The 21,361-nt window shown below is 40.3% G+C and overlaps 1 protein-coding gene across 8 annotated transcripts in view; it reads right to left on the bottom strand.

The window, feature by feature from the left end:
- The window catches only part of SENP1 (SUMO specific peptidase 1), a 52,498-nt gene extending 48,330 nt beyond the window's left edge, over positions 1-4,168 (bottom strand). The window contains exons 1-2 of one of the 8 annotated variants that reach the window (XM_032876927.1): positions 2,635-3,322; positions 1,960-2,032 (exon numbers count right to left, since the gene is read on the bottom strand). Coding sequence is in view for 4 of the 8 variants with exons in the window: in XM_032876929.1 (XP_032732820.1) it covers positions 63-160 (98 nt within the window). In the remaining 4 variants the exon portion in view is untranslated. Of the gene's footprint in view, positions 1-62; positions 229-1,959; positions 2,033-2,634; positions 3,323-3,342; positions 3,881-3,919 lie in introns of those variants that run through there. The other 7 variants (XM_032876925.1, XM_032876928.1, XM_032876926.1 and 4 more) reach the window with 7 other exon arrangements.
- Between the last annotated feature and the right edge of the window lie 17,193 nt (positions 4,169-21,361).

Genomic DNA, 21,361 nt, shown 5'->3' with positions numbered 1-21,361 from the left:
AAGCACCTCCTTCATATAATTATAGAACAGGAAGCCACTCACAGTGTGGCTCAGCCACTAACATTTTTGTTCTCAGTAGAGAAAAATATAAGGTGGTGAGGAGAGATGACTTGATGGGAAGAGAATGGGAACTAAAACGAGCCAAGGCAATTCCAAACATTTCTGAACCTTGAGCTATATTAAAAAGCAATTATGGACTACCCACAGAATCACAGACTATTACAGCAAGAAGTTGGGAGCACCAACCCTTTGGAGATTAATTTGCATATGATCATAAAGTTAGTCAGTGACTGCACTGAAATTACAACCAAGAAATTCTTTGCAATCCATGGCTCTAAAACCCCATGCTAAACCGTTTTATAAACAAAATAGATCTTATGGTGGTCCTATTAGACTTTTCTTCCATATGTTTTAGTCAGCAGTCAAATAAGCTCCTGATATTCTCATAACAATCAAGATATACTTCCCAGTTGTACTAAAGTACTTTCTCTCCCATCATTAATCAAACTGTTACAAACCAAAGTCCCTTTGCCTACATGAAATTATTTTCTCCTCTGATGTATCTAATTTTCCCAGAAAAAGGAATTTAAAAGCCTAACTGCTTGGAACTAGGTTAAAAAACATACCCTTGGTACACGTGCTTCTTGGAAGAGGAGATCAGGAATGGTAAGAGTCACACTTACTATATTCATAATATTATTACCATATACTATTTAAAGATTTTATTTCACAGAGAGAGATCACAAGTAGGCAGAGGCAGGCAGGGGGTGGGGGGGTGGGGGAGAGCAGGTTCCCCCCTGAGCAGAGCCTGATGCGGAGCTCCATCCCAGGACCCTGAGACCATGACCTGAGCCAAAGGCAGAAGCTTAACCCACTGAGCCATCCAGGCACCCTTACCATATTTTTAAAAAGATTGAGCCCTCATCAACTTTAGTTTGTTACCAACTTTATCAATCCACTTTAGCAATATCAAAGCTTCAATCTACTAAGGAGACTGGATGATGCTATTAGGTACTCCATATGGTCGCAAGGAAGTGCACACACAAAGGAAGCCTGCTTGAGCTTTTCCTGGCACAGCTACAGACTAAGCAGAGTAATCATCTGATACCCAGCCTTGCTGGGGAGGATTCCCAAATAACTTAAGCCTTATATTTAGGCTTCAAGTATGTTTCCAAATGCTCAACCTAACAAAAGGCTTCTATTTGGAAATTCTCCAGGTTATTCTATCCCCTTCCACCTTTTTAAATAATTAATTCCCTGGGTTCCCCGTTAAGGGGAAAAAATCCTATCAACCAATAAACTAGGAGTGGCTTTTTCACATTTCACTCTTTTGGCTATCATAAGTGTCATCACTAGTCTTTTTTGTTGATTTAAGGAAAATGCCAATTTAAAAGCTTGGTGCCCAGTTCAACAATCCCATTTTACTTCTTTTACATTGCTAAGATAGATGTAAAGAGGGAAGCAAGCAAGAAATTAAAGAATTTTGGAAACTATGTCCAGAGGGGTTAAGTGACTTGCCTGAAATCACATAGATGGGGAAAAGGGAAGATAAAAATCCAGGATATCCTAACTCCCAAGAAAATGTGCTTTTAACAAACATCACAAAACGTGGTATCCTTTAACATATCTTCATTCAAGGATTCACACACTTTGTCAAGATAAAATTCACCTCTTGGGGATGGTCCTGGGGGGATCGGCACTGTTTCATAATTTTAATATTTAAAGCCCCACATTTACATTTTAATACAAATACATCCACCTTCTTCAGTGTGCTTATGTTACTTTCTTTTTGCCTTTTGCATTTACATTAGAAGTAGAGATATTTTACTCCAAGATTCACCATGAAATGCTGGATCTGGAAACTTTGATGCCACCAAATTCTTACAAGCCTAGGAACTTTTCCCTTTCGAGAAAAGTATTCTAATAACATTTCCTAGTTCACATTGGTCATCAATTTACTAAAAGAAAACAAGCTGTTACAGGCATTCAGGTGAAATCAACTTAACAGCTGAACACAAAAGTAACAGGAGATCTGAAAGAAAAAAAAAAGATGGCAAAGTCTTGATGTGAACAATGTAACAAGTAGAACAAAACATGTATAAGCTTACATACAAAGAGGTGGTGATAAAAGAGAATGTTTACAGTTACTATGAAGTTACTAGAAAGCATGTACTGAGGAACGCAATTAGCTTTATCCAGGACCAAATGTGGTTAGAATAATTTATGATATGAGAAGGGTGTGGAAGTGATCTTGTGAATCATCCTGCTCTGAACTGTGGATATATATAAGTTTGCAGTATATTATCATGTACTTGTTTTTGTTTCTCATACTTTTACATGTAACCTCTCCCAATCAGACTCTCAACACCTTAACACTTGAACACCTTAAAACACTAAGCATTCAACTGCTTTAGTACACAAACATTTACTGTGCACCAGTTACGGACGTGGTACTAGGGATACAAAGATGAATAACAACTGGTCCCTGCTGCTGAAACACTGTCTACTGGGAGAAACCAGATCCATCAACAGATACTTATAGCAAGAAAATAAAGCTGGTGCATTGGCAAGAGGCGTGGGAGTCAGGTAAAGAAAAGGAAAGACTTTCAAAGCGGTAGTCAAGAGTTACATCACCTTAGCCTGAAGTGGCAGAACCTGTTTTTTAATCCATGTGCTCCCTCCAGATTTAACTCATCAGACGGGCGACATGAAGACCATGTTTGCAGCCGGGATAATTAATTGCAATCAGGCAAAAATGAAGGAGACTTCTCAAAATAAACACGAAATGAGTCTTCCAAAATTGGGACTAAAGGGAAAACAGGGGATCTCTAAATTGGAAGAAGGTTGTGGGATCATGCTTAAGAGATGCTTAAGGCTTCACTGCCACTGTAATTTCAAATTCAGTGCAATCTATCTTTCAACACGAGGGCTTAACACAAATTATCTCTACAAAGGATAAAGATTTAGGAAATAATGTGATCTACTCCATTCAGAAAACCCAATTAGAACAAAGACCCTAAATAAAAAAGGTGGTAGCCTACATAAGGCTTTACATAAACCTCACAAGCATCACCACCACCCCAAACAAGTGTACCAAATGTGAAGTGAAATGACCTTAATAAGGCTGACTCGAAAGTGATAAAGGAGTAAGTTATTGCCAACAAGATAGTGAAAATACTGCAGAGGCACCGATAAACAGAAATCCCCAAGCTCAAGAGAAGCCGGGCATATATCCAGAGAGACCACGTTAGGGTACAACCAAGAAAGAGACGGTTCAAGGGAATGACCAGGAGGCGATGAGCCAGGTAAGCAAACCGTGGCGGTGAAGGGGATTCTCATAACCTGGGCAGGAGGGTCCAGCCGTGTCTCTCTGGTGGTGGCACTAGCGATATCACACCTCAGGGAGATACCACAGAGTAAAAGAGTTGGAGAAATGTTTACGTGAGACGCAGAAGTAGTCGAGAAACACCATTCAGGTCTCAAGAAAGGCGGGAGAAGCAGGTGTTAACAGAAAGCTGAGCTTCCCGGTGAAATCAGCTTTCCCTTGACAGGAGAGACCCTGCCCGGGCGGGAAAGCCCCGAAATCCCCACCGGCCTCTTCCCCACAAGCAGCGCTGGGCGCTGAGACCGGGCCCGCGGTACCGGCAGGGAGACGGCCCCTCCTCGACCCAGGAGAAAGGGGACTGAAGGAACGGCCTCAGGAAGCCTAACTAACGGCCGCCGGCCAGAGCGCGGCCGGTGGAGAGCAGGGGGGAGGGGAGGTGGTCCCAGGGGGCGGGGCAGAGGAAAAAGCGCCGTCCCCACCGCCCTCCCCGCTTCCGCCCAGCCCAGCCCAGGCTGCTGGGCCCGGACCAGCACAGCCTCCCGGCCCAGGCTCCCTCCATCCTCACCCCTCCCCCAGCTTCCCGCCGCCACTCACCGAACCGGAACCGGCTGCTATGCGAAGGGGTTTCCGGCCGGGCGCGGAACGCAAAACCCGGGAACCGCCGCGAACCGGAACAGCCTCCACGACACCGGAAGAGCCTCCCGGTGGCTGCGGAGGGGCGAGGGGGTGGGGCGGAAGGTCAAAGAGCAGAGTTGAGGAACCGGAGAACGCCTGCGCAGTGTGGCCAGGCCTGAGAAGCTCAAGGACCATCTAAGGCTGAAGTCAAAATTTCCCTGTTCCCCTTTCAGCGTGGGGTTTTTCTCGTTCCCGTTCTCGGATTACTGTTAGTATACCCGTCGTCCTTCGCTTTTTTCTGTTCCCTCTATCCCTTTGCGCGCCGTCTTCTGGTTCCGCTCGGCGATTTTTGCTTTCGCTCTGGTTTCCATGGCAGCTTTACGCTGTGGCCCTCCCTCCACCGGCGGGAACTTATGGCCGGCTTGACAGATGCAGTCCTGAGGGCTGAATCGAGCTCTGTATCGTGTTTTATTGAGAATCACGGAACGCTGATGCACGTAGTGGTTGTGGGAAATATTTTACACTAAGTGTCAGGGACGTGAAGTCCTTTCCCAGAGTTATAAAGTGCTTGGCAGATCTGGGACTAGGGAAAAAGTTTCTTAACTTGCAGCCCTGTGTTCTTTACACCACATCATGCTTGATTGCCATTGGGGGCGGGAGTGGAAGCCTTTTAGGATTAGCTTAGGTTATACTCCGGAAACATGTAGAACCTTGCAGAACTATGGAGGCGTTTGAGACATGGGCAGAGGTGTGAGGAAAGCTATTGGGGGTCCACCAGAGATCTACTTTTCCCAGTAAAAATAGAAAAGGACCCAGGTGTCGGCCCTCTGAAGAACTAAATGGCAGTGGTGGTGTTCCTGTGACTGAATGGATTAACATGTAATCGGTGCCCTACTTTCAAAAAGAAAATAATGGGAAGAAATAGGTTTTTTCACTCAGGCTTTTTGCCAAGTCCTTCAACGTGACCTCTGGACCCAGGCCCTGTCCAGAAGTCTTGGAGAAATGCTTCTGAGTAGGCCCTCCAGACCTCAGAAGTCTGAGCTCAGACTTAAATAAGGGGAGCCTCTGGATGCCCTAGCCTTTTACCTGCTCTGGGAGAAAGGAGATGCTTGTTGAATTCAGGAGATCTTGCCCTGTCAAATATATAAAAGGAGATTCTTTGTATCTCTTCATATACTGATACTTTATTTTGTCATGTCCTAAGGCCTTCAGTAGTGGGCATACCTGATCCATGTCTGTTTTGTCCAACTTAACCATTCCACGGTTCTGTTCATATGGCTTAACTCCATCTCTATTTCTAGGAGACAGCCATGCGTAAAGAGGAATTTCATCTGAAATTTTTCATGTGTGTGATTCAATCTCGCGGGTTAGTCAGGCCTCCTCAGCGCACAGGTACCATTGTCTCCCGATCATACTCCAGTGACGGATGGCTTCTCTTGCAGGGAGTTTGAATACAGGATGTGAAACGTACTAGTCTAAATGTAGGTGTTAGGGGCCAACTGACTTTATTCCATCCCTAATATAGTAAAATATCTGTCTCTGAGCTCTTCCTTATACAATATATCAGGTGAGATTTGGGGCTCATATGTGGGAATAGGCCCAGGAAGATAAGAAACACAGACCTGGGAGTTGAGGAAGAACAAGATTTATAGCACATGAACTGGTATTTGATTTCTCTGTGCTTTGCGAATCCCTTTCTGGGCTCATCTCTCAAAGTCCTTGTTACGACTGTAATTGACAATAAAATCTATAAGATAGAGTCCCAAAGAGAAATGGTTTTCTATTCTACCATAGTCTCAAGGTAGCTAATTACATGTTCTGCTTTTCTCTCTTTTATGTCAAAAGAACATAACCTTTTTAACGTTCTGTTGTTGTTGAGAAAAGTCATGACTTCTCTAATTTTTCACTGGATTATGGGGGGAAAGGCCCTGGACAGCTAAGAGTTACAGAGGAAATGAATGAGAATAAGTAGCATTCCCTTCCCTGAATCCCACCTTGAGGGTAACCTAGCGATATTGCTTCTCAGCTGGGGAAGCTTCAACTTCCAGCATGCTCATACAAAAGCCACCACCTGAGACAGACAACTTGAAGTCTCTACATGCTATGGACGACCCAGGCACCGTGGAAGGCATACCTGTTTTGAAAAATGGTGAGGCATCTGGTTAAACAAGGGGGTGGGGAGAGGTGGAAAGGAGTATTATGAAGTTTTATGAAATGAAGTTTATTATGAAATGAAGTTTATGCATACATTATAAATTAGGATACAGCTACCAAATTTGAATTAAGACACAGGGAGAAAATTTGTGTGTTTGTGTAGTGGGGGAGACATTGAGAGAGAGAGAGAGAGGAGGAGATCATCTGGGAAACTAGAAACTCTAGAAGAAGAGAGTAGAGCTCTATGAAAAACATCTTGATTTAATCACTAGTGATTCAGTTGGCTTCCTCATGCCTGTCCGGACTAAGCTAGGGTATCCTATAATCAGCAACCTGAATGTGTAAAAATATGAAACTCAAAAAATGGATTACATAAAGAAGTTATTGTATTACAAAGTGATTCTAAATATTGTAAAAAATATTCATCTTAGGAATCCATTTAGTAACAAATTTCTCTTGTATACTTTGAGTAGTGTTTAACTCATAAACAATTTATACAAAATATCAGAAACATCTACAGTTTCCTCTCAAGTGAAATACATCTGTATTGGAGTCAGTTTACAGCAAACATCTTGAGTTCCCACTATGTGCCTAATACACTAGAAATAATAGAGACAATGTAAAAATTATATATAAAGACATAACCTTGTCACTTTTCTAATAGTTTACAGTTTGAAAATGACTTATTGAAGTCCAACTCCCTATATTTGAGGAAGAACTTCAAGTCTAAAATGGTCTTCCTCAAGACATTAACAAGTTCATTGGAGTAATCAGTCTCAGCACCTGTGAAATATACAGCAGTATTTATTTTTTATTCTATTTTTTATTTTATTTTTTAGAAAAGATTTTATTTTTATTTATTGGAGAGAGAGTGTGTGTGTCTGTGTACAAGCAAGGGGGAAGGACAGAGAGGGAAGTAGACACCTCCCTGAGCAGGGAGACCCAAGTGGGTCCTGGTGACCAGAGCCGAAGGCAGACTCTTAACAGACTGAGCCACCCAGGCACCCCCTCAATAATTTTTTCGAACAGTTACTATTCAAAGTCATTGTACTAGGCTCAATAAATGAGAAAATGAGCTAGTCACTTTCCCTTTCCCCAAGGAGCCTATGATCAAGAAAGGAGATAGAATGAGAGAGCATGTAAGCGAAGAGCTTGATAGCTTTGGTCCATAATGCTGAATTTCCAAAGAGAATGTCATTGAGAAGTCGGGAAGGGAGGGAGAAGTGGACCTCTTAGGCAGAGTTTTACTTTGGCAGGGTATCACATGGCAAAGTCCTAAGCTTTGAAGTGCATAAACTATAGCTTAATTCGGTCTCATTTTAGTGAACCTAGAGTTAACCATACTTACAAGAAAATGATTTATACACAAGAATATTAACTTACTAAGATGTTGGAGCAATAGATGTCTGTATATGACAATTTTGTATGGTCTGTTTCTCTTTAATCAGACTTGCTTTGCCCATCCATAAATAGCTGCTAGGTATAAGAAGTAAGCCCACTTGGTGGCCCTGTCCTACACTTCCTTGAATTCGTATAGATTATTTCTTATTTGTCCTTGTCTTCCCTGCTTTTCCCATTTTCGTTTTACTCTATACCTAAAACTCACCTCAGACCCCTTAGCTCTGATGATCCATTTGGAGTCGGTTCTGTGGTTTGAACTCAGCATTATTCCACAAACAAAATTCTGATGTTAACTTCTGCCTTTAAACACTGAGGCTTGGGACACCTGGGTGGCTCAGTCGGTTAAGCTGCAGTCTTCAGCTCAGGTCATGACCCCAGGCTCCTGGGATCCAGTCCTGCTTCAGGCTCCTTGCTCGGCAGGGAGCCTGCTTCTCTCTCTGCCTCTGCCTGCCACTCTGCCTGCTTGTGTGTGCGCTCTCTCTCTCTCTCTCACTCTGATAAATAAATAAATAAATAAATAAATAAATAAATAAATAAAATATTTAAAAAACAAAACAAAACACTGAGGCTTCTGGTGAGAGCTACAGTGAACCCTTCCAGCTTTCCCCCTAGAGATGGAGAATCAAATGTCTTCCCAATTAGCCCCATTGGGACCTCTGCCTCTCTCCCTGCCTGCTTCCTTTCTTCTTTCCTTCCTCCTTTTTATTCCTTCCAAGAAAATTGAGCATATACTATGTCAGGCACTGTAGTTGGCACTGGGAATAGATAGTAGTAAACAAAACAGGTACATTGCCTACTCTCTTCAAGTTTATAGTCCTGTAGGAGTAAGACAGCAATCACATCATCACACACAGATCATTAGAATGATGCTACTACGGTGAAAATAACACCACATAATCAGAGGGTAAAAACAGGGTACCTAATCTGGCCTGAGAATTGGAAAAACCCTTTCTAAGGAATACCTGAAAGATGCATATGCATTATTCAGGAAAAGGGGAAAGAAGAGCTTTTTGGAAAAAGGGACAGTAGGATCTGAATTGAGGAGGAGTTTGGCTCACTGGAGGAACAGAGAAGGCCAGCACAACTTGGGTTAGAGAAGAGTAGTTGGAGATTGAACTATAAAGATAAGAGCCAAATCACGCTGTGCCTTCTAGGTCTTACCACTCCCCCGCTACGGGAACTCACTGAAGAGTGACAGGATGTGGCTCCTGGGTTGAGAATGACTTGGAGTGGGCAGGAGTGGTTATGTGCTCTGGCAGAATGACTTGGAGTGGGCAGGAGTGGTTATGTGCTCTGGCAGGATGGGAAATGCCACCTCCTGGCTCCTCTCCACCTACGGCATAAGCGAGGAATTGCGGTCAAATCTGGTTGGCAGAGATGAGCCCAGAACTACTGATGCCACAGCACCCCAAAACCCTTGCCTGATGTCCCCCTGCTGCTGTCAGCCTGAAGATTCCATAGGAACTCCCCACGAGGCTGTGTGTGGACAAGGTGAGCTCTAATCCTGATGGAAAATGGAACACATTTTGTTTCTAATATCACACTTGGCAGGGAAGCAGTTGCCGTTACTATCTTCTCTGACTCCTTGCAGCTTAGAATAGACCAGCTCTGCCTGTACTGTGATGAGGCCGACTGTGTGTGTGTGTACATGTATGTGTGTGTATGTTTCTCAGCAATGGAGGATCAGTTCCCAACAGAAGGAAGCCATTTGGTCCTGCCTGCACTGGGACACAGCAAGGGGATGAGTCACCTAGGCCCTCAACCTTTGCAAAGAAAGGTGGTTAGAATTCCCAGAGAGCTGAAAGCATGAGACAAGGACCTCCAAAACAAAGGCTCAGGGGGTAACCGTAGCTTTGTGTGCCAGGTTCTGATCCAGCAGATCCAACCACCCACTAGACCCAGAGCCTCTCCTCTGCATATACCTCTCCTGGCCACTGATGGACAACAAGCCTTGGCAATCTGGGACTCCTGAGATGACTTCTTATTGGGCTGCAAATGAGCAAGTGTACTAGGACAGTAGTGTTACCGCTTCCACCCCCTGTGTTACCACTTATCCCTAGAAGCTAAGACCTTACTACCATATTCCTTCCTTCATTTAGACAATCTGTCACCAGCATTGCCCAGTTCCCAGCACTGTTCGGTTCCTTTGACAGTAAGACTGTCAAAACTACCCACGTCCTGGTTTATGCAGACCAGGATGCAAAGTTTCTTCAACACTGTGAATGCAACTGATACATGGAGGTGATTGCTACTCACAGCCCAAGTTTCTTCCAAGCGGGTGTACTTGTTTTCTGCATTAGAGACAAAGTTTTCCATATATATAGATGCTATGTTATAAGTAACCTGAGAGCCTGTACTCTTGTTAAAGGAAAATCAGTGAGAGTTCTGCCTCTGTAAAGATTGTCTTAATCTCAGCCTAGTTGCCATTCAGCATTGATCTCCTGGTCCCAAGCTCCTAGGACCAGCTCCAGAGAACTCGAGTTTTCATGAAACTGAAATGCTCAGGGCTCTTCAACTGTCAACTGAATTGGGAAGATCATTGAGTAAGAAAATAACCATAAGGTTATTTGTCTTCTCTGTTCTGATAGCCCACAAAGCTTACTTCTTTAAGGAAAGAAAATGTTTATCTGGTCCAAGTTTGAGACTACATACCTCAGCTGAAGGATTTATTTTCCTCTGCCCCACTCAAGACTTGAAGGTGGCACCTTCAACCTCTAATGGGGGTTATCTTGTTACCTGTCACCTCTTTCTTGAGCCAGTTTTCCCAGGAACTTGATCCTAATGGGTGAAAATAGGAGTCATCCATGCTTTCTGGCCATGCAAATTTACTTGTCAAGTGATGGTTGTCTTGGACCTCTACAACTTGCAACAATCATTCTCAAACTTTATTGTGCATCAGAACTACCTGGAGGGCTTGTTAAACCACATAGTTGAGCCCCTGCCCCCAGAGTTTCTGATTTAGGAGGTTCCAGGTAGGACCCAAGAATTTGCATTTCTGACAAGCATCCAGGTGATGCTGAATCTGCTAGTCTGGAACTGAGAACCATTGTCTTAAGCCAGGGCCCTATGTCAGAAACATTAATATTAGTGGATAGCAGAGGGTGCTCTGTTTCCAGGGGTCATCTTGTCCCAGACAGAGCTAAAGATAACTCTCCAGGGCAGACAGTGGTTTTGTGCCCATGTCTAGGGTCTGCCCATATGGAGCTTCCATTCTGGTGGTGGAAAACAGATTATAGTCAGAGGATGACTAGATGAGATCCAGGAATTGTGTAGAAGTGAGAGGACCAGATAGATATTTGTTTCAACTCACAAGTTCACACCTAGTTGCTGTATGTGTTTCATTTCAACCGACCAAGTCACTGTTGCCCATTTACAACTCTGATTCTAGTCCAAAGGAAATCTTGGTCCTCCTTTGTGACACTCCTACCTTGTTCCTGCCTCAGGACCTTTGCATTTGCTATTCTCCCTATCTGAAAGCTCTTCCTCTAAAGGGTAGCATGGTTTTCTTTCCCATTCATTCAAACCTCCTCCTAGAATGTCATCTCAGCAAGGTTTTTCCAATCCACCCTATTTAAGATAGCACATTTGTCACTCTGCTTCTTTGCCCTGCTTTATTTTTTCTTCAAAGCACTTAACACTATTTAATTTATTTTCTTAGAGATCTTATTTATTTGAGAGCGAGCGCAAGAGAGAGCATGAGCAGGGGAAGGGCAGAAGCAGGGTCCCTGCTGAGCAGGGAGCCGTATGTGGGACTCAATCCCAGGATGCTGGGATCAGGACCTGAGCCCAAGGCAGACACTTAACTGATTGAACCACCCAGGCCTCCCTTGACTAATTTATTATCTGCTTTCCTCACTAGAATGTAAGCTCCATGAAGACTGACAAGTTTTTTTTTTTTTTCCCAGTCCTGGATCCCCTTGAGTCTAGGACAGTGCGTAACATATAATAGGTGCTCTGTATTTGTTGGCTGAATATTGGAAACCTATAGTATGCTGTTTCCTATTCTCTTGGGTGAGAGTCACAGCTGGATGACTACCATGCCTATCTCTCATTCCTAAATGTCCTGGTACACCATTACTAGCATCATTAACATGATCTTTATCCTCTTCATCATCTCATCACAGTGGTCTAAATGTAGATCTGTACCCACTCCATAGTCATGACACCAACTTTGTAGTAGTGAATGGGCTCATGGGTATGGCATACACCATCCTCTTAATTTTCTCCCATCTGTGCCAACCTTAGGTAATCATTGTTAAAGAAATCATCTGTCTTCATGAACTACTCAGCTTCCTGGCTATAGTATCTAGCTTTATCCTGGTTTGGAAGGTACTGTTCAAAACTTTCTGACTTCATTTAACTATCCACTACTTAAGAGGACTAATGGCCACAGCATCATGAACCAAGTACTTTAGAATACCTCAACTGGGTTACCGAAGTGCTCTTCCTATCTAGCTGCTACAGAATTATCTTTAAACATCTTCTGATACTTCTCTCCTCCAGAATACCTTCTTTTATAATAACTATAACTTTTGCACTTAATCTTCGCCTGGACTTCATGTCAATATCCTCATAGCTAACTGATATATGGAGAGTTCTGGGAAGTGCAGGAGAACTTTCAAAATACCTTCCTGTACTCTGAGATTAATATAAAGAATATGCCTTTCATCATTTGGTACCAGGGCATGACATATAAGGTGAGATATCATATGGGTTTCCTGACATGCTGAAAACAGGAAGACCACCACCAGATAGTACAAGATAGAAGCAATAGCGGATTTGACCACATGAACTTCTTGGTCCAGATGAACTTCTTCTTTTAGGTTCAGTGATTTATTCCCCCCTCACTCTCTGCTTATCCCCTAAATCCTGAATTTTAGCTACCGACCTCAAGAATTGAATAAAGCTGGGTATGGTTTGGGATAAAGTTCTAGATTTCCATCAGTACCCTAGCTAATTCCCATACTTGAATATGGCATTAGAATAGGCATAAGTCCCCTTGAGGAGCCCATCAGAGTACTCCAACTTTTTTTCTAGTACAAACTCAGGACATTTCAGCTTTCTTCTTTGGAGGAAGGGTCCAGAGTATTCTTTTTACAGACCTGTTAATGCTTACCAGCAATGAAAATAATCTTGGAATCAAATTCAGCTGCTGGCTTAAGTTTGGTTACCTGGAGAATGTGTTGGCATCATTTCTTGTTTGTTTGTTGTCTAACTTGCTGTTTTGCTTCTGTGATTATTGGTCCTTATTTCTGCTAAGCTGTGCAATTTACTCCTGATGCTTTCCTTAGGCACCCTACCTTGTACGGCAATATTTAGATTCCTTTCCGCAATCCCTCTTCTGTAGTCACCATACTGTGTTTACATGTAGGCTTCATGCACCAACAGCCTGCCCCAAGGAATGCTTCTCATCCTGCCTGATTAGAGGGAGGAGGGTTGGACATGTGTCATATTTCCTAGAACTACCCATATCTCAAATATTCTCTCCCATCATCAATTTACCAATAAATTATGTATCCAAATTTTGAAATGTAAGATGTCAACCATAGCTAGCTAAGATGACCTTTCTAAGTTGTTCAGTTTCCTTAAAAACTGTATTTGAAATTTAAAAGTTGGTTAATAAACAGAAACTTGGAAAAAGTAAAATGTATGGTCTTGGAGTTTACGATTAAAATTAAAGAAAACTCATTTTTAAAGAGCTAATCACTGTTTCATTGTATCACATCTCTCTAATACTAAAATATTTGTATCCATTTGTGTCTTACTCTGGAATGGTCCAAATAAACACCACCAAATTCTTACTATCCAGGTTCCATTTTTTTTTACTTCATTTACCCTCAAGTAATATATTCATGTCATAAGAAATTGGTGCATTATATTTGTTAATTGGGGTATTGGTTCCTTCAATTATATCCCAGGTCCAGTGAAATGTAAACTCCCTGTGAACCTTTGTTAGTCCCTCTAGATTTTAAACTCCATGAGAGTTTATTATAACTCAGCACTTGGTATGGTGGCTGGCACATAATGAGTCCTCAATAAATATTTATTGAATGTGTGAATTAATAATGAATAGGGATTTCTCAAGAATTCTTATTAGGAAGATGTTTACAGCTCTTAATACGATGTTTCTTCCATCAACTATCTCTATTTTGTGTTGGTTTTTACTAGTTTAATTCTCAGAAAATAACATCTTCAAGTTTGGAGATTGCTTTAAGGTGACCACAAGCAAGGCCTAAGTACTTCTGAGAAAATTCTTCTTTTCTATGGCTTCCACCCCCAACTGACCTGAAGGTGCCTTTTGAGATGATAGTTCCTTGATTTATGCTTATATAATTTTCCAGGAACTCCTGGGGATGATTGATGCCTGGACAGAAAAAGGAATCTAAAGGATCAAGTGTCTCTGGATAAGGCTAGGAATAACAGTGACATTTCCTTGCTTTCACCCAATTAATGCAATAATTCATTAAGAACACTTTCAATGAAGACTTAAAAGTTGGTTTGGGGTAGGGGCCCCTGGCTGGCTCAGTTGGTAGAGCATATGACTCTTGATCTTGGGGTTGTAAATTTGAGCCCCACATTGGGTATAGAGGTTACTTAAAAATAAAATCTAAAAAAAAAATTTGGTATTGGGTAGAAAGGGTAGGGAATTGATCATCTCTCAGTTTTTAACCTTTATGTTGGAGTTAGAATGTTGTAGGAAGCTTTTCTAACTTTTCCTTTTCCAAAACTTTTTAACATCTTTATTGAGATATAATTCACAGATCATAAATTCACCCATTTAAAGTGTATAATTTGAACATTGACATTCCAAACCAATTCCTCATAAGTAGCTTACAAGTTACCGCTCCATCCTAGCAATAAGTAAAAGTAAAAAGACTGAAAAATTAACAATTCTTCTTGGATCCATAAGAAACAGGGAGGACATGGGGCAGACTGCTAGCCCCAAATCTGGAGAGACAGACAGGCAAGTACAATTCATTATGGCTTACTAGAGCAGAGACTGATGAGTGGAAACCTTCTTGGAATTAGTGATGGGGTAGGAAGCCTGAATTGTAATTACCTAATTTCTGGAGACAATTCTGAGAGTTAAAAACTGCAGGGGGACCCAGTCAAAGGGAGTCCCCACAATATTGTGAGATTTACTTTCAGGAGCTCAACCAGATTCTCATAGAAAATATCAGAGAAAGCTCCCTGAGGCTTCCAACAAGGTGAGGAGAAAAGGAACCATCTGAAATATACCAGAGCATTTTTCCTGGTTAACAAGCCCTGCCTTCCAAAGAAACTAACTAGGACTTAACTTACTGGGGTATTATCAGAGTCTAACCTACTATAGGGAGAGAAATACCCAACTCCAGCCCACTCTAGCCATTCTGGCCCTGGGTAAAAAAGCCTGAGAAATGTCTGTGAAGTTCATAGTCTAGGGGCAGAAGCTGGAATCTAATCATAGGACTGTAGATGCTTCCTTTCCCCACCACATCTTACCACCACATTACTAAAGGCCTATTGATGGAACTTCCTTTTGCCCATTACATCATGTCTGGCTATCAAGAAAAATTACAAGACATATGAAAAGGCAAAAAACACAAATTGAAGAGGCAGAGCAAACATCAGAATCCAACATAGCAGGGCATTAGCAGTCTAGCAATTTTAAACACCTATGAATAATGTGCTTAGGATTCTAGTGAAGAAAATAGACAGCATGCAAAACAGAAGAGCAATGTAAGCAGACAGATGGAAATCCTAAGAAAGAGCCAAAAACAAATGCCAGAGATTAAAAAAATACGATAATAGAAATGAAGACTGCCTTTGGTGTTAGTACACTGGACATGGCTGAGAAGAGACTAAGAACTAAAGATTATATTAATACAATTCTCAAAAACCAAAAAGAAAAGAAAAGACTATTGAAGAAAACAGAACAGAGTAGGACTGTGGGACAGAGAGGACTGTGGGACAAATACAACAGATGTAACATACACAAAATGGGAATACCAAAGGGAGGAAAGAAAGGTAAAGGAACAGAGGAAATATTTGAAACAATAATGACTGAGAACTTCTCCAAATTAACGTCAGACATCAAACCATAGATCCAGGAAGCTCAGAGATATATGCCAAAAATAAAGACAAAAACCCTTATACCTAGGCATCTCATTTTCAAACTACAGAAAATCAAAGATAAAGTACCAAAAGAAGCCAGATGGAAAAACACCTTACCTATAGGAGAACAAAGATAAGAAATGCATCTGACCTCTCCTCAGAAACCATGCAACCAAGAAGAGCATGGAATGAAACATTTGAAATGTTGAGAGAAAAAAATCAACCTAAAATTCTGTACCCTGAAAAATTATCCTTTAAAAGTGAAGATGTAGACTTTCTCAAATTGAGGGAATCTGTTGCCAGTAGACCTGCCTTGTAAGAAATGTTAAAGAAGTTCTTTAGAGAGAAGAAACATAACATGGGTCTGAAACTTGGATCTACATAAAGAAAGGAAGAGCATCAAAAAATGAATACACAGGGTGCCTGGGTGGCTCAGTCGGTTGAGCATCTGCCTTCAGCTCAAGTCATGATCTTGCGGTCCTGGGGTCAATCCCCACATCTGGCTCCCTGCTCAGTGGGAAGCCTGCTTCTCCCTCTCCCACTACCCATGTTTGTGTTCCCTCTCTCGCTGTGTCTCTCTATGTCAAATAAATAGGATCTTAAAAAAATTTTTTTAAATGATACATGAAGATAAAGCAAAAAATTATTTTTCTTATTCCTAGTTGATCTCACAGATAATAAGTTGTTCAAAATAATAATAGCAACAATGTAGTCAATTATGTAAACTCACATATATCTATGCAGTTTACTCTTGAACAATTTGGGGGTGAAGGGCACAGGTGAAAATCTATGTATAACCTTTGATTTCCCCCAAAACTTAACTATGAATAGACTACTGTTGACTGGAAGCCTTATCAATAACAATTGACATATTTTGTATGTTTTATGTATTATATACTGTATTCTCACATTAAAGTAGGCTACAGAAAAGATAATGTTATTAAGAAAGCCATTAGTAACAGAAAATACATTTACAGGACAGTAAAAAAAATTGCACCTAAGTGGATCAGCATAATTCAAGCCAGTGTTGTTCAAGGGTGGGTTGTATACACCTATGTTATGTTTATATATAAGTAAAATGTACAAGGAATGGGAAGAAGGAATTTGGATTATTTTCTTATTATAGGTATTCACATCACATGTGAAGTGGTATAGTGCTATTTGAAAGTGGACTTGGATTAGTTGTAAGTGAAATATTATAAACTCTAGGGCAACCACTAAAAAGGTAAGAGTATTACTGATATGCTGGGAAAGGAGAATGCAATCGTATAAAATGTTCAAGTAAAACCACAAAAGGCATGGGCGCCTGGGTGGCTCAGTGGGTTAAAGCCTCTGCCTTCGCCTCGGGTCATGATCCCAGGGTCCTGGGATGGAGCCCAGCATCCGGCTTTTTGCTCAGCAGGGAGCCTGCTTCCCCTTCTCTCTCTGCCTACCTCTCTGCCTACTTGTGATCTCTGTCTGTCAAATAAATAAATAAAATCTTAAAAAAAAAAGAAACCACAAAAGGCAGAAAAAAGAGTGGAAGACAAAAATAGGAACAAAGAACAAGGGCAAAAATAGAAAACAGTTAATGAATATGGTAGATATTAATCCAACTGTATCAATAATCACTTTGGAATGTCAATGGTCTAAATGCATCAATTAATAAATAGATTGTCAGAGTGAATAAAAAACATGACCCAACTATATGTTTATCCATAAGAAACCCACTATAAATGTAAAGATACATATAGATTAAAAGTAGAGGGAGAAAAATATATCATGCTAAAGCTAATTTTTAGAAAGCAGTAGTAGCTCTGTTAATTTCAGACAGAACAGACTTCGAAGTAAGGAAAGTTATCAAAGATAAAGAAAGGCATTGCATAATGATAAAGGGGTCATCTCTAAAAAAATATAACTGTCCTTAATGTGTATGTGTCTAACAATACAGCATCAAACTACCTGAGGCAAAAACCGGTAGCAGTGAAAGGGGAAAGAGAGAAAGAGAGCCACCATCAGAACTGGAGATTTCAACACTCTTCTTTCTGAAAGCGACAGATTCAGGAGATAGAGTATAGGCAAAGGCATAGTTGAACTCAATAACATCATCAATCAAATTAAATAAATGACGTCAACAGTTCATCCAACAACAGCAGAACACACATTTTTCTCAAGCTCACGTGGAACATTCACCAGGATAGCCCACATTCTGGGCCATAAAATACACCTTAGCTAAAAGAACAGAAATCCATGGGGCACCTGGGTGACTCAGTTGTTAAGCGCCTGCCTTCAGATCAGGTCATGATCCCAGGGTCCTGGAATCAAGCCCCACATGGGGCTCCTCGCTCAGCAGGAAGCCTGCTTCTCCCTCTGCCACTCCTCCTGCTTTTGTTCCCTCTCTCGCTGTGTCTCTCTCTGTCAAATAAATAAATAAAATCTTAAAAAATAAATAACTAAATAAACTGAAATCCTACAATGTCTGCTCTCAGACCACGATGGAATTAAACTAGAAATCAGTAATAGAAAGATAACTGTGAGGATATATGAAATTTAAACAACACATAAATCACATATAGGTCAAAGAAATTTAAATTTTCAAACGAAATTTAAGAATATTTTGAATTAAATGAAAATGAAAACACAACTTAGCAAAATTTATTGGATGCAGTGGGAGCAGTGCTTAAGGAAAATACTGAATGCATATAAGAGAAAGGAAGAAGGTCTAAAATCAATAATTGAAGTTTCCAACTTGGGAAACCATTAGAGAAGAGCACATTAAACCCAAAGCAAAAAAAAAAAAAAAAAAAAAAGAGAGAGAGAGAGAGAGAGAGAGAGAAAATAAGAATTAGACCAGAAATTGGTGTGATTTCAGCCTACGTCATGATCTCAAGGTCACGAGGTTCAGCCCTGTGTCCCCCTCTTTGCTGGGTGTGGAACCTGCATAAGATTCTCTCTCTCTCTGTCTTCCTCTGACCTTTCCTCCCCCAATGGAAAGGAAAAAAAAGAAAAGAGAGCAGAAATCAACAAAATTTTGAAAAGAAAAAAAAATCAATGAAACCACAAGCTGGTTCTTCAAAAAGATCAATAAAACCTATAAGCCTTTAATGAGGCTAAGTAAGGAAAAAAGAGAGAGGACACAAATTATTACTATCAGAAATAAAAGAGGGGATGTCACTGCAGATTCAAGGGAAATTAAAAGGATTATAAAAGAATACTCTAGCAAATCTGTGCCCACAAATTTAATAACCTAAATGAAGTGGACCAATTCCTTGAAAGACACAATGTTTCAAAACTCATACAAGAAGAAATAGGTGACTTGAATAGGCCTAAATCTATTAAAGAAATTGAACTAATAATAACTTTTCAAAAAAAATTAATAACTTGTCAAAAAGAAAGCACCAGGCCCAGATATATTCCTGGTGAATTCTGTCAAACATTTAAGGAAGAGATTTTGCCAGTTTTCTACAATCTCTTTCAGAAGACAGAAGCAGAGAAAAAACTTCTAAATCATTCTGTGAGCCAGCATTACCATAATACCAAAACCAGAAAAAGACATTAAAAGAAAAGACTACTACAGATCAATATCTCTTATGACGTAAGTGGAAATTTCTTTTCTATCTCTTAAATATAAAATGCAAAACTATACAATTCCTGGAAGATAATATAGGACAAAACCTAGGTGACCTTGGGGTATGGTGATGCTTTTTTAGATGCAATTCTGAAGATATTATTCATAGAAGAAATACAGTGGACCCTTGAACAACACAGGTTTGTACTATGGAGGTCCACATATACACAGATTTTTTATGGTACTGTAAACATATTTTCTCTTCCTTATGGCTTTCTTAATAACATTTTCTTTTCTCTAGCTCACTTTATTATAAGAATACAGTATATAATACATGCAACATACAACATACATGTCAATCAACTGTTTATGTTGTTGGTAAAGCTGCCAGTCAATAGTACGCTGTTAGTGTAGTTGGCCCTTGGACAACACAGGGCTTCAGGGCACCAACCCCTTGTGCAGTTGAAAATCAGCCTACTAACTTCTGACTCTCCACAAATTTAACTACTATTAGTGGTAACTATTAACTATGCACAAGGAAACCCATGCAGTTCAAACCCATGTAGTTTGCGTGTGAACTATAATTAAGTTTTTGGGAAGCCAAAATTTATACATAGCTTTTTAGACTGCATGGAGGTCGATGCCCCAACCCTCTCTTTATTCAAGCACCAACTACAATTGATAAACTCAACTTCATTACAATGAAAGCCTGTCATTCAGTGGAATATAGTATGTTCATAGGGCTTTGCAGTCATTTTAAGTTTAGGGCATTTCCATCACCCACAGAAGAAATCCTGTCCTCATTAGCATTCACCCCTCATTTCCCCATAGCCCCCAGGCAACTGCTAATCTACTCTCTGTCTTTATAGATCTGCCTGTTCTGGACATTTCATATAAATGGTATCATACGGTAGCAGTCTTTTATGAATAGCTTCTTTCACCTAGCATAATGTTTTTAAGGTTTATCCATGTTATAGCATGTATCAGTACTTCATTTTCTTTTATTGTAATAGTCTATTGTATGGACATGCCACATTTTCATCAGTTGGTAGACATTTGGCCTGTTTGCACTTTTTGCCTATGATAAAACTGCTATGAGCATTGGTGTACACATTTGTGTGTGTGTGTATACATATGTTTTCATTTTCCTTGGCTGTACACCTAGGAGTGGAATTGCTAAGCCATATGGTAACTCTGTTTAACACAAGGAATTGCCAAACTGTTTTCCATAGTGACTATATAATTTTACATTTATACCGGCAATACACAGGGTTCCAGTTTCTCCGGAATATCCTTTCTCCGAAAATCCTTTTGAGAATTGCCAAACTGTTTTCCATAGTAACTATATAATTTTACATTTATACCAGCAATACACAGGGTTCCAGTTTCTCCGGAATATCCTTTCTCCGAAAATCCTTTCCAATACTTGTTTATTTCCCCCTTTTTGTTTGTTTTTGTTTTTTTTTTTAATAGTCCTTCTAATAGGTGTGAAGTTGAATCTCATTGTGGTTTCAATTTGCATTTTCCTAGTGATTGGTAATGTTGAACATCATTTTATGTGCTTATTGGTTATTTGCATATTTTACTTAGAAAAATGTCTCTGTAAACCCTTGCCTATTTTTTGTTTTTTAATATTACAATTTTATTAGATATTTCGTTGAACAGAGTATGCTTTTTAAATGAGTAGACTTTGTTAGAGAAGTTCTAGGCTTACAGAAAATTGAGCAGATTGTACAGTTTCCTCTCCCACGGTCAGTTTCCATTTATTACTACTTGAATCCGTGTGGTCCATTTGTTATAAAGATAAGCCAATATTGATACATTATTATTAGCTAAAGTCCATAGTTGATATTAAATTTCACTCTTTGTGTTGTAAGTTCTATGTCTTGACAAATACATAATGTCATGTATCCAGCATTATAGCATCATGGAGAGTAGTTTTACTGCCCTAACAATGCCTTGTGCTTCACTTATCCTCCTTCTCTACTCCCAGCCCTTGACAACCATTGATCTTTTTGCTATCTCTATAGTTTTACCTTTTCCAGAATGTCATTTCGTTGGAATCATACAGTATGTAGCATTTCCAGACTGGCTTCTTTGACTAAGCAATATATATTTTAAGTTTCCTCTCTGCCTTTTCTTGGCTTGATAGGTCATTTCTTTTTATTGCTAAATAATATTCCATTGAATTGATATACCACAATTTATCTATTCACCTTTTGAGG

Source organism: Lontra canadensis, unplaced genomic scaffold (assembly GCF_010015895.1).
Source record: "Lontra canadensis isolate GAN:19392208 unplaced genomic scaffold, GSC_riverotter_1.0 scaffold59, whole genome shotgun sequence".
Classification (NCBI taxonomy): Eukaryota; Metazoa; Chordata; class Mammalia; order Carnivora; family Mustelidae; genus Lontra; species Lontra canadensis.
The sequence above is the reverse complement of the archived record's forward strand: the minus strand, read 5'-3'. Positions and strand labels throughout refer to the sequence as shown.